The 13,678-nt window shown below is 40.8% G+C and overlaps 2 protein-coding genes across 2 annotated transcripts; both read right to left on the bottom strand.

The window, feature by feature from the left end:
- Positions 1–361: 361 nt before the first annotated feature.
- On the bottom strand, positions 362–4,562 carry LOC109521128 (3-keto-steroid reductase-like). Its single transcript, XM_019878791.1, has 8 exons — positions 4,401–4,562; positions 3,795–3,998; positions 3,604–3,696; positions 2,513–2,627; positions 1,920–2,114; positions 720–824; positions 588–644; positions 362–502 (listed from the first exon to the last, which is right to left on the bottom strand). The coding sequence occupies exons 1-8, from the start codon at positions 4,532–4,534 to the stop codon at positions 383–385; spliced, it is 1,023 nt and encodes a 340-aa protein (XP_019734350.1). The 5' UTR covers positions 4,535–4,562; the 3' UTR covers positions 362–382.
- A 1,714-nt stretch (positions 4,563–6,276) lies between these two features.
- LOC109521131 (discoidin domain-containing receptor 2-like) lies at positions 6,277–12,776 on the bottom strand. The gene is made up of 11 exons (XM_019878793.1): positions 12,594–12,776; positions 12,267–12,507; positions 12,118–12,183; positions 11,665–11,801; positions 11,365–11,572; positions 10,008–10,228; positions 9,806–9,933; positions 8,740–8,961; positions 7,849–8,083; positions 7,415–7,564; positions 6,277–6,719 (listed from the first exon to the last, which is right to left on the bottom strand). Exons 1-11 carry the CDS (start codon positions 12,774–12,776, stop codon positions 6,588–6,590), a joined length of 1,923 nt encoding a protein of 640 aa, XP_019734352.1. The 3' UTR covers positions 6,277–6,587.
- Positions 12,777–13,678: the final 902 nt, after the last annotated feature.

Below are 13,678 nucleotides of genomic sequence, written 5' to 3' on the forward strand. Positions count from 1 at the left end.
TAAAACATTCCTCGAGGAAGTTAATGCTGTATTTTCAAATTCTTACTTGCCACCTCTAATTAGATTCAGTACAACAGTAGCAGAGAACAAATTCTGCTTTTCCAAAGACAATGCTCAGTTTTCAGCCTCGTGACTGTAATGCACTGAGTTAAAAAATCTTTTTGTTACGATTCAAAAGTTCATGAATGTAGAGTGTGCCCTACTGAACAAATCCAAATCTAATTTCATGTTTGATTGACAATGTGCTACAAACCGCCACAATGCTCAACACGCTTTTCGATTCAATCTGGCAGTGTCATCCAAAATTGAGCATGAATACATTTGTAAAAGCAACATTGGGTGGCACAGTTGTCCAATTTATTCTTGCAAATAATGTGCTCGATCAGTATAATTGAAATCTTACTGGCCGTGGTTCTGTGTAGTTTGCTCCAAGTCCTGATGTCAAGCTGTGATATTTTGCCCTCGGGTCCAGAGACTCTGGTGTTTGAAGGAACAGCCAATGCTGTGGAAGTCCATATTATTTTCCGTTTAAAAATATCTTCCATTTTAGCATTCCGTTTGATGGGTGACTTGACTTTGTGACATACCAGTGACTCCGCTCCATTATGTGGTGTAAGAGTAAACGTATTCGTGAAGATCCTGATCTGCTCAATATAGAAAACACCATGTGACGCTTCAGGAAAACCAAAAAACAAAACAAAACAAACAATGGCACTCACCAACCACATGATTGGCATAATAAAAGTCCAGAAACAGGAGGGCAGGATGCCATAAGTGAGATTGGTCATCACCAGTCCTGGACATATCACAGAGGAGAAAAGCCCCTGGTGGAAAAGAACAAAATGTTGAGACACAGAAAGCCCTCCCAGAAGTTAGTATGCTGTTTCAGTATTTTATCAGAGGGCGTCTTATTCGAGGGAAATTTCAAAGCGCTTTAATGCGTTTGCAGTGATGTTCAAGTGCCGCGTGTGCAAAAACAAACCTGACTGTTCTTGTGTCTATTGAGGGCCACACTGAGCATGTCCGAGGCATACTTGGAGGAGCTGTAGGGCTCAGTCCCATTTTTGTGCTGGATATCCTCAATGCTGAAGGCAGTGCGGCGGGCGTTACTTGAAGAGGTCCACACGACACGTGATGTGTGACCCGCCTCACACAACAGAGGCTCCAGTTCCCTGACCTTGAAGGAAATCAGAGTGTCAAACCTGCAAGATCCGACTTCAACCGGTTTGGGTTTGCTGTTGTCCCTCTCACATGGTGGAGATGTGCTTTCATACTGAACAATAATATGTGTTTTTCCATCTTACACTACCCAAATACAGTGACTAGGTTCAAAATGGTTACAATATGTGTGACACCTGCACAATCTAATGAGATTCATGCACTTTGCAAGAAAGTTATAAAGGTTACAGAACTATCAGACACGTCCCCTCAATATGAAGCGGGACACTATAAATAAAAAAATATTAAATTAATTGTTAAACTGCATTTATTATGTTTGTAAAAGCAGAATTTCCTTTGAAGGTCTTGGCGTGCCTAATAAAGTGTATTATCTGATTTGTTCGGTTGAGTGTGTACCAGGAGAAAATGACCAAACAGGTTTGTGGCAAAAACTTCCTGCAGACCGTCAGAGTTGAGGTGATCCTGCTGTGTTAAAAGACCCTCCGCTGTTGCAAACATGCTGATGACGTTTCTGTTGAGAGAGACATATTACATCACTACACAGACTCTCAAAAAAATGGCCCTATAGCTTGAACAAATGAGATTAGTAATAAACTGGACTTTTACCTTGAGAACAAACCTTTGAAGAAAGCTTTTATTTATTATATCAGAGGGCGTCTTATTCTCGTGAAATTACGCTATTTCAAAGCGCTTTAATGCGTTTGCAGTGATGTTCAAGTGCCGCGTGTGCAAAAACAAACCTGACTGTTCTTGTGTCTATTGAGGGCCACACTGAGCATGTCCGAGGCATACTTGGAGGAGCTGTAGGGCTCAGTCCCATTTTTGTGCTGGATATCCTCAATGCTGAAGGCAGTGCGGCGGGCGTTACTTGAAGAGGTCCACACGACACGTGATGTGTGACCCGCCTCACACAACAGAGGCTCCAGTTCCCTGACCTTGAAGGAAATCAGAGTGTCAAACCTGCAAGATCCGACTTCAACCGGTTTGGGTTTGCTGTTGTCCCTCTCACATGGTGGAGATGTGCTTTCATACTGAACAATAATATGTGTTTTTCCATCTTACACTACCCAAATACAGTGACTAGGTTCAAAATGGTTACAATATGTGTGACACCTGCACAATCTAATGAGATTCATGCACTTTGCAAGAAAGTTATAAAGGTTACAGAACTATCAGACACGTCCCCTCAATATGAAGCGGGACACTATAAATAAAAAAATATTAAATTAATTGTTAAACTGCATTTATTATGTTTGTAAAAGCAGAATTTCCTTTGAAGGTCTTGGCGTGCCTAATAAAGTGTATTATCTGATTTGTTCGGTTGAGTGTGTACCAGGAGAAAATGACCAAACAGGTTTGTGGCAAAAACTTCCTGCAGACCGTCAGAGTTGAGGTGATCCTGCTGTGTTAAAAGACCCTCCGCTGTTGCAAACATGCTGATGACGTTTCTGTTGAGAGAGACATATTACATCACTACACAGACTGTCAAAAAAATGGCCCTGTAGCTTGAACAAATGAGATTAGTAATAAAACTGGACTATTACCTTGAGAACAAACCTTTGAAGAAAGCTTTTATATCCACTTGTGGATTGGGCATTATTCCTGCATTTAGATACAAAAAGTCAATTCTTTTGTACCTGTGGTGGGAAAAAAAAAACATCTAAAATTAATCGATCAAGTGTGTCAAATGAGGTCCAGTATCTGCCATGTCAGTGTCACGAAGAAATGTTTCGACCTGGCTTTGAGTTCTCGGGCAGCAGCGAGCACTGACTGCACAGAACCCACATCAAGCTGCAGTAAGTCCACACGGGCCTCGGAGTGAGACGCCAAAAGGGCAGAGCGGGCAGCTCTGGCCCGCTGCATGTTTCTGCATGCCAGACACAAACGGACCTGGATGTGCTCAGCCAGAAGCCTTTCACATAAGGCAAGACCAATACCACTATAAAAAGAACACACACGACAATGAGAGATACAAAGACTTGCAGATAATGTTGATAACAGTAGCGGTCAGCGCTTTTGGCACCCGGGCCTTCATCAGTTGTAGAAGAATGCCCACATATCTAAAGTGATCACTGGGGGGTAGGCAGCTACATTTGCAGTTTGAGAGGTGTCAGTTTATGGTCGTTTGCCATAAAGGCAGTGTTTTGTTTAAATGCACATTATTATCGTATCGTGCACTGTTCAAATACAGTACTTATGCAAAAAAACCTGTTGACGTTTTAAATGACTGTCACTCGTTTCGAGACGCTTACGCCAACTCAATTAGTCGGCTACAAGTTTGGTTGTGATGACAAACGCCCAATGACTGCTCTTTGAAATAACGCGTGTACGATGAAGTTACCTGTTCGCGCCGGTTACAATGACGTCAAAAAAATGGCCCTGTAGCTTGAACAAATGAGATTAGTAATAAAACTGGACTATTACCTTGAGAACAAACCTTTGAAGAAAGCTTTTATATCCACTTGTGGATTGGGCATTATTCCTGCATTTAGATACAAAAAGTCAATTCTTTTGTACCTGTGGTGGGAAAAAAAAAACATCTAAAATTAATCGATCAAGTGTGTCAAATGAGGTCCAGTATCTGCCATGTCAGTGTCACGAAGAAATGTTTCGACCTGGCTTTGAGTTCTCGGGCAGCAGCGAGCACTGACTGCACAGAACCCACATCAAGCTGCAGTAAGTCCACACGGGCCTCGGAGTGAGACGCCAAAAGGGCAGAGCGGGCAGCTCTGGCCCGCTGCATGTTTCTGCATGCCAGACACAAACGGACCTGGATGTGCTCAGCCAGAAGCCTTTCACATAAGGCAAGACCAATACCACTATAAAAAGAACACACACGACAATGAGAGATACAAAGACTTGCAGATAATGTTGATAACAGTAGCGGTCAGCGCTTTTGGCACCCGGGCCTTCATCAGTTGTAGAAGAATGCCCACATATCTAAAGTGATCACTGGGGGGTAGGCAGCTACATTTGGAGTTTGAGAGGTGTCAGTTTATGGTCGTTTGCCATAAAGGTAGTGTTTTGTTTAAATGCACATTATTATCGTATCGTGCACTGTTCAAATACAGTACTTATGCAAAAAAACCTGTTGACGTTTTAAATGACTGTCACTCGTTTCGAGACGCTTACGCCAACTCAATTAGTCGGCTACAAGTTTGGTTGTGATGACAAACGCCCAATGACTGCTCTTTGAAATAACGCGTGTACGATGAAGTTACCTGTTCGCGCCGGTTACAATGACAACTTTCTCCATGTCTGCTGAAGTTTGTTTCCGTTCGACGGGCAACAGTTTACGCCGGGATGAGGCGGAGAGAATCCGCTTGAGTGGGAGGTCCAGTTCTCGTGGTGCCATGGTTCGATTCCGATGTAAACAAAAGAGCCAATCCACGTGCACGAGGCGAAACATGGTACGAAAAGCTGGCCAATCAGCTTCTAACTACGGCGAAGGACGAGAGACAAAATAAAAGTCATTGCGCAATACTCGATTTAAAAAAAAAACACATTGATTTGTATTTTTTTATGGCTCTTTGCTGGCCACATGTCTGCTCTGCTTACATTAAAAAACGAGCATGTGTTCATGCGGCCGTCAAGAGGTGGGGCAATTTTAGGAAATGTATGTACAGGCGTTTCAAATTTTGTTGTAACCCTAAATGGATCAAATTCGTTGTCTCAATTGGGTACTATCCAGTTAAAGTTCCTTTGGCCTCCTTGGCATTATCAGTCAGGGCTCACGAAATTGTAGAAGAATAACGAAACTGTTTTTTATAAGAGACTAAACCTTTGCACACACAATAGTACAATGATCAGTATCTTAAATTGTATATCTTCTGAATGATCGTGATTTGGTATTTCCCCATATGTGTATAAATGGTTAACAAAAAAAAAAAAATGTTGGCAAGTTATTTAATAAAACAAGCCCAAAATGGCTAAAAGCGACAAAGGCCTGAGCATTGACCAAAATATAACAAACAAATCTGAGAATAGCATGCAGACAGACAAACGAAAACTACTCTTTCATTGGCGTTCAGTAGATTAAGCAAGTCAAAATGTCCCAAAGTGTCACACGAGTGTCCTTTATTGTGAGAACTTTAATATTTTTTATACTTTATTTATTCCTGCAAAGTAACAAATACTGAAACTTTGTATGTTGCTTCATGTTCCAATCATAACCTATCAGAATTATAAAGCCAACATATGGCTCTTTGCTGGCCACATGTCTGCTCTGCTTACATTAAAAAACGAGCATGTGTTCATGCGGCCGTTAAGAGGTGGGGCAATTTTAGGAAATATACGTACAGGCGTTTCAAAATTTGTTGTCACCCCAAATGGATCAAATTCGTTGTCTCAATTGGGTACCATCAAGTTAAAGTACCTTTGGCCTCCTTGGCATTATCAATCAGGGCTCACGAAATTGTAGAAGAATAACGAAACTGTTTTTTTATAAGAGACTAAACCTTTGCACACACAATTGTACAATGATCAGTATCTTAAATTGTATTTCTTCTGAATGATCGTGATTTGGTATTTCCCCCATGTGTGTATAAATGGTTAACAAAAAAAAACTGTTGGCAGCAAGTTATTTAATAAAACAAGCCCAAAATGGCTAAAAGCGACAAAGGCCTGAGCATTGACCAAAATATAACAAACAAATCTGAGAATAGCATGCAGACAGACAAACGAAAACTACTCTTTCATTGGCGTTCAGTAGATTAAGCAAGTCAAAATGTCCCAAAGTGTCACACGAGTGTCCTTTATTGTGAGAACTTTAATATTTTTTATACTTTATTTATTCCTGCAAAGTAACAAATACTGAAACTTTGTATGTTGCTTCATGTTCCAATCATAGTTTAATATTTTTATACTTCATTTATTCCTGCAAAGTAACAAATCCTGAAACTTTGTATGTTGCTTCATGTTCCAATCATAACCTATCAGAATTATAAAGCCAACATTCCAATGCTGTTTTATAAAGGTCTCACAACTACGCTTACCTTTTCAAAAAAAAATAAAATAATAAAATAAAATAAAATTGCACACCATTCAAGGGTTGTATGAAAATACAATCTAAAAAAAATAAAATAATAAAATAAATTGCACACCATTCAAGGGTTGTATGAAAATACAAAGCTGCACAAATGTGTTTCAAACCCCAATAATAATAACTCAAACCTATAAATAGACAATAAAAACATTATAAATACAGTGAGTAATTCAATATGACAATAGTACTGTATAAAAGGTATATTCAGTTGCACGTCACACATATATATACAGTCCCTTTGTCGCAAAGTAGTTTAAAACAACTGGATAACATTTGCAGGGTTGACTGTGACTCAACATTTATACAGAACAATTTGCGAGCGGGCAGGCTGTGCTTAGCAGACACAAGCGATATGTCCTGTGGGTTACGCCAGGTGCTCCACCAACTGACTGTGTATGTCCTGAAAGCTCGGCCTGTGTTTGGCATTTCTCCTCCAGCAACTCAACATCAACTCGTAGATGGTATCGGGGCAACGAGGTGGTTGGGGCAGGTACACCTTGAAAAATGCAAAAATGAAATTGAAAACATTGAAAACAAATTGCATTCAAACATACAGAATTTCTGATCAATCTTACATCCACAGTGTTGCCACAGTTAGCTTGAAAAAAAAGGATGACTTGCTTTAAAAAGTAACTAAGTCCGATTACATGTTATTTTAATAGTTAGATTCAGCACATACATTTTATTTACCGGTATTAATTTTTTTACACAGTGTTATTGAAGCTAGATAACACTCTGTTGATGACAGTGTGCTGTTGTTTTTAGCTCACACAAACTCAAAATAGTGACTGTATTTCTAGCTTGAAAACGTAAATCACTCTATTTCCTCAATTGCTGCTTACGTCAAATGCCGAAGACGTGACACGACACATACGTCATGTAATTTCCTCAGACAGGAAGTTGAATTTTTCAAGTTGTAAATATTGGAGTTTCTCTTTCTTACATGTTCCACAACGTGCAGTTATTTGTAAAGTGCCTTCAGTGAGTACTATGGTGTTAGGAATCAAGTGAATATTTGATTTGCCGCATGCCCAATATGTGCATCAGAAGTATGTGCTATTTATTTCAGTCTCAATGGTGTAACCCTAACCTCAGTCGTTGTGCACATTTTGGCGTAACGCGTTACCAACATCACTGCATGTAAGTTTGGGTAACAAAATTCTATAAGGTGTACAAAGGTATGCCGCTCACCTGTTTGCCTTGGTCCCGGAAGAACTCGCCTGTGTTTTCAATGACCTGCTCATCAGAGAGGTGGGCGTACGGCTGCTTCTTGCAAAGAGTCAAAATCTCCCACAAAGTCACCCCGAATGCCCACACGTCACTAGCCATGGTGAATTTACCCTGGAAATCAGATGCGTAATCATAATAAATCAAATGAAGGATATATTGAGAGCATTTTTTTAAGCACACATGTACAGTCATGATATTTCGCTGCCTCATAGTCAGGTTGCGCTATTGTCACCACTGCACTTATTGACTTGTCATGACATCCTACTATTGGAGGAAGTCCCAAATTGAAGTCAGGTAAAAGGGAAGAAAAGTGGTGACCGAGTGGTTGTGAAATGTTTTTTCATTGTCTGGAGGTGGACTGAGCCGCTCTTGTTTTATTTAAACTGGTTCCTCACCAGCAGAATGCTTTCCCAAGACATCCAGCGGATTGGCAGCACAGCTCGGCCCTGGATCCGAAAGTAGTCCCCGCGGTACAGATTGCGACTCATGCCGAAATCTGCGATCTTTATGGTGTAGTTCTTCCCCACCAAGCAGTTCCGTGTGGCCAGGTCACGATGGACGAAGTTGAGAGAGTTCAAGTACTTCATACCGGAGGCTATCTGCACGGCCATGTCTATCAGTTTGCTGTAGCTTAAGAGTAAAGATTAGAAAGAGAAAACCGGCATGGATTTGTGCATGGAATCGATGTTTTCCGGTCACTCTAAAGGTACAACAATCAGTCGATTAATCGACAAGTAAACAATTATCAATATTCATTTTTGATCATTGATTTATTGTTTCAATGCCTTTTTTGATGAAATAGACTCCAAATATCTCTAGGTTTCAATTTAGTACATTCAGTTAATGTTTTCTACACTGTTAATGTGAAACAATGTCCTGTTTTTGTTGAAAGCGACAGAATTTAAAATGTGTGTTTAAAAAAAAAAAAATCCGATTCATTGATTCGTCAACCAAATAATCGACATAGTAATCGATTGTCAAAAACAATCGCTAGTTACAGTTCAAATTAAAGCCCTCCATTCAAGAAATGCTCATGGAATATATACTCAGTAAAGTTCTGAGGTCAGCAGACTTGGGTCGGTTAGCGGAGACCAGAGTTCAAAGAAAACACGGTGCATCAGCATCAGGCTGTCGTGCTGCACGCAAATGGAATAAGTGTTTCAACGCTGCATTTTTTTTTTTTTTTTTTTAATTTCATAATGTAAAAATCTTTCAACTTGGACAATTTCTGATACAGCACCGAAATGTCTGCTGTCACAATAAACATGGAAGGATATGGCATCTACCTGACCATCCTCCTGTCTTCTTTCTCCTCCTGTCCTGCTTCACAGTCCTCATCATCAACCTCCTTTAGTCTGAGATGGCAAAGGAACTGGTTGAGGTCTCCGTTCTCCATGTACTCCGTAATCATACAAAGAGGGTCTGTGTCCACGCATACAGCCAGCAGACGGACAATGTTGGGGTCCATCAGGCGAGACATGATTCGGATCTCCTCCAGGAAATCCTTCCTAAGGTGTGGCACACAAAAATATGAATTGGATCCATACACTTGACTTGTATGCACTGTTGGGAAGTAATGAAGCATAAATATGAATTTTTGGCTATCTGATGACTTTTTCCATGATCCATCCATTTTCAACACCGCGTATCCTGAACAGGGTCACGGAGTTGCTGGAGCCTGTCCCAGCTGATTTTGGGCGGAAGGCGGACGACACGCCAGTCAGTCACAGGGCACACGTAGGGACCAACAACTATTCACACTCACATCCACACCGTCACTGAGTGGGAACCGATCCCACACTGCCCGCACACAAGTCAGGCACCATGACACCATTAGCGACTGACTTTTTTATTTTATTCATTAATTTTTACTTTTGCACTTACCGGTAAGTACATTCCAGAGTTTTTTTTTTTTTTTAACTTTTCCTCAAATGAATAATTTGAATCAGTACTTTTACTTTTAAAGCCTTTTTTTTTTTGTTGTTGTACATGTGAGTACTTACAGCCCTGCTTGAATGAAAGGGAATTGGCTGGCTGCGCAGAAATGTTGGATGACTTTACTCAATTTTTATTTTTTAGCTCAGTAGTTGCACAAAATAAAATCATCTGGAGCCAGATACACTTTTCAAGTAGGTGTATAGTTTACTGAAAGATTTACTTGGATTCAAATAATAATAAACATACATTTTATTTATAAGTGCCTTTCAAAACACTCAAGGACACTTAACTATCAGGAACAAGAACAATAAAACCACAGATAACATTATAAATGAGTTTATTTCATCCACTTGATGAAATAAAATGGAGTAAATTCAGCATGTTTTTTTTTTTTCTTTTGTTAAGTGTTGTTACCTTGCATTCTTGTTGGCATCTTCTCGCAGTGTTTTAACAGCTACTAGTAAGGGTGCTCGGTTCGTCCCTTCTCCAGATGAGTCATCATCTAAAAAGGCCTGCATGCCTTCTGCTTCACACAAGTGCACCTAAAAAAAAAAAAAAAACATTCTGAATGTCGCTGCATTTCCAAACACAAAGCGGCACAGATGCGCAAACGCACCTCTCCAAACTGTCCCTCTCCCAGTTTCTCTTTGAACGTGAGTTTGTCTCTGGGAAACTCTCTCATGGATGAATCTGCGCCAGCCAAGATATTGAGGCTGACAGCTGTGACAGAGTGGCCGTTGCTGTCGGACCCCTGCAGGCTGATGATGTCGGCCTCTGCATAGGGGGGGCCGCCATCCGAACCACCGGCTGCAAGAGTCCTGTAGGAGCTGCTTGGTCCTAATGCGGAAGACACATGCAAAGGCGTCATTATGGTGGGGGCAGGTTGAGAAAAGCAGAATGGATTCAGTGACGAAGGTTGCAAACTTTTGGGAATTTTCCAAAGTTGGAGAATTTCCATTTGAAGTCGTAGGAATGTTTGCAAATAAATTGTCATTTTGTGGAGGGGGGGCAGGAAAAAAATATTTACAAAATTAAAGGTTGGCTCTTACAACAGAACTTTATTAGAAGTGAGGAAATTATATTATTTTATAATCCTGATTAAAACAACTTGACTCACAACCATTGCCCAAAAGGGTAGAGAAAGAACTTCATTGGCTCTTTCCGTTTAAAATTTTGAAGGGGACTTTGTTGGTGTTTTTGAGTAGAGATTTTGTCACTCTGTAAAGCTTTGGGTTGACAGGTGGGTCATGTTTACCTCAACATTAATAGTTTCTTTTCTGCTTTTTTCAGACAAAACAAAATGTTTACAGTATATCTATGCTTAAATGGGATACACACTCAAAAACCCTGAGTTGTTTTCTTCACTCATTCACTTGGTAGCTGTGGATTTTGAGCAGATTGGGTTATTTTTACCAAAAGTCGGGTTAAATCTTTTGACCCAGCAGACTGGGGTAAAGGCTGGATTTAGGTGGGCTAAAGAGCTGAAGCTGGACGCATTTTTTGGACCATTTTGTTGTCGAATTTGGACACTTGGATGGTTCTGGGTTGGTCCCGTCAGGAAGGGCATCAGCTGTGGAAACTGTCAAGCATATCATGGAGGTGATTTGCTGGCAGAAGAAAGTTAATTGTTCTTCCGAGAAAATGTTGCTCAGAAAATAAGTATTTTTAACCACAGCTATCCCTGAAAAATCATTTCTTGGTAGCTTTACATCATCATTATAACCCAATGTGCTGGGTCGAAATAACCCAGCATTGGGTTGGTCCCTTTTGGACCCAACGCTGGGCAAGCGATTTCACCCAGCTTGGGTACTTCTAACTCAGCAGTTTTAAAAGTGTACCTTTCAATTAAATTGTCCCTCAATTCCCAGAAATTCCCATGGAAATTTTCCAATCTGGAATATTTTTAACATTCGCCACCTTCCGATAATTTCCTGGAAGATTTTGATTCCTCAAGCAACCGTGTGTGACCTCACCCAGGTGTTCCGGGAAATGTGCAAACTCGGGTAGTCTCCGGATGAGGCGGGACGGCTCCTGGTAGTCGGAGCAAAGGGGGAAGATCCTCTCATAGGTGGAGTTGGAGGTGGAGAGAGAAGAGGAGAGAGAAGAGCGCTGGAAGGAAAAGGCCCGAGTCTGAAGCGCGAGACGGGCTGTGAGTTCCTCATCCAGAATTCGCCGTGATGCCTTTAGCATTAAAACAGGTAATAGTTGCCACTTTTAGCTATTGGCAAATGCATACATGGAAAATGATTGCACTCAAATGACCGTTTTCGCACCTTTTCAAGCATTTTTTGCCACACCTGCCGCCACAAGATGATAACTATGATGGTCAAAAGGATAGCGATAATAGCCACCAAGCAGCCAATCAGGATCCTTGTATTGCTGTCATCCACTTTGTGAGTTGGATCATCCCCTACATCGGATGGGAAATGAGATTTAAATGACTTGAACACAACTCGATTCACGGTTAAGGTTTAATCTGAAAAGCTACCAGCAGGGGGCACTGTCTGCATACACAGAAAACGAGGTAACCCGTTTCAGCTTCTTTATTCAATTAACTGCCCTTGAGGATTGAATCGATCATGGTGGACCAGATCGAGATGTTTTGCACCAATTCTATTGAAGCACTGAACTGTAGAATTTTGTCAACACACGTAATACATCCAGTCAGTAAACATCTATTGTCTGCTGGGCCTTCTTTAGAAGTCAGTGAGCTAACCAAACCTAACCTGGCAGCCCATTTGTTGGGTGTCCATGTTTTCGAGGAGTCAAAGATGTGTTGTACACCGCTGAGCCTGACAGTGGGGAAAAACAAGGGAGAAGATAAAGATAAATATTGGCAAAATCAAATACGAAAGGAAAGAAACACTGAATGCACCTGATTGGAAAGCGACTTCGCTGAACAGCATCCAGAGGTCATTGAAGTGAAAGCGGCATTTGATGGCGATGGCGGTATGGTCCCCGAGGGGCACGGTGACAAAACGGGCACTTTGGCTCACGGAGTCGACAGGTGGCCTGAAGGTCACCGGGTCGGATTCCCAGTTTGAGCCCGACCGGAAATAACAAGTGGCCTGCCTGAACATCCGGACCCCTCGACTGAACATATTGTTACAGTGAACCTGCGGATGACAACTAGGAAATATGAAGCTAAAGCAGTTTTTTTTTGTTTCTTTCAAACTTTAATTTCTACATTTTGTCTTGTTACCTTCACTGAGGTGAAATTTCGGATGTGGTCGAACTCAAAAGTCATTTCCACGTAACCTTTGGGGGAGCTCCGGTTGCTCCATCCCACGTAGTCGTACCCCGGCCACATACCATACATGCGACTATGGAGAAAATCATCCAGACCCCAAGTTCCATCGGTCAGCTGGCCCAGACCCTTCGTCATTCTAGTCAGGAAAAAAATATGTAAACATACATGCAATATCTCACCACAGGAGAGTCAACTCCTCACATTTCTGTAAATATTTTATGATATCATTTCATCAGAATCATTTGCAACAGAAGTGAGTAAGCCCTTGTGTGAAAATGTTCAATTAGTCATTTTCCCTGCCGGGTGTCATGTGACTTGTTAGCTTCAATAATTTATGTGGCCACCATTATTTCCCGGCCTTCACACTCAACTGATTTCTGTTTTTATTTTATTTTAAATGTGAAATGTTGGGCAGGCCCATGAGATAGTGGTTTTCTCCACACTTCATCCGACAAACATGCTTTCTTACTCAATATCCGGCAGGTGTGAACATTAGTGTGATACTTTGTCTTGTGGCTTTTTGGCTCTTACCCATGCTGACCCAAATGGAAATTATCTTGGGCATATATATATATATATATATATATAGTACAGCTCGCATAAGTGTAAATGCATTTGTATACTTGAGTACGTCTACATGTTGACTTTATTCCTTTTCTTTTCAGAGTGAGATATACTCAATGAATGATCATTAAAACTCACAAAGAACAAGGGGTAGGGCTAGATAAGTTTGTTACTTCTTCCTACTTCCTTTGAACATGTAAATTGTGCTGAATGATGACTATTTGTTTTTTTCTTCAGCTTTTAAAAAAAAATACCTCCCTTTACTTCCTGACAAAATGTCTATTATCTGTTTATATGTTCAACAAACAAACAATGATCGCTGTTAAAATCTACACGTGATAACTGTGAAACTGGGTGCTATATCTAGTAGTTCCCAGCACAGCAGATAAAGTTCCCCCGTGTCATGCTACTGAAATTAGCAACTGAATGACATCTTTTTTTTTTTTTTTCTGATCCTCCCTAGGGGCGTGCGG

The sequence above is a fragment of the Hippocampus comes genome, unplaced genomic scaffold (genome assembly GCF_001891065.2).
Source record: "Hippocampus comes isolate QL1 unplaced genomic scaffold, H_comes_QL1_v1.1 scaffold85, whole genome shotgun sequence".
NCBI lineage: Eukaryota > Metazoa > Chordata > Actinopteri > Syngnathiformes > Syngnathidae > Hippocampus > Hippocampus comes.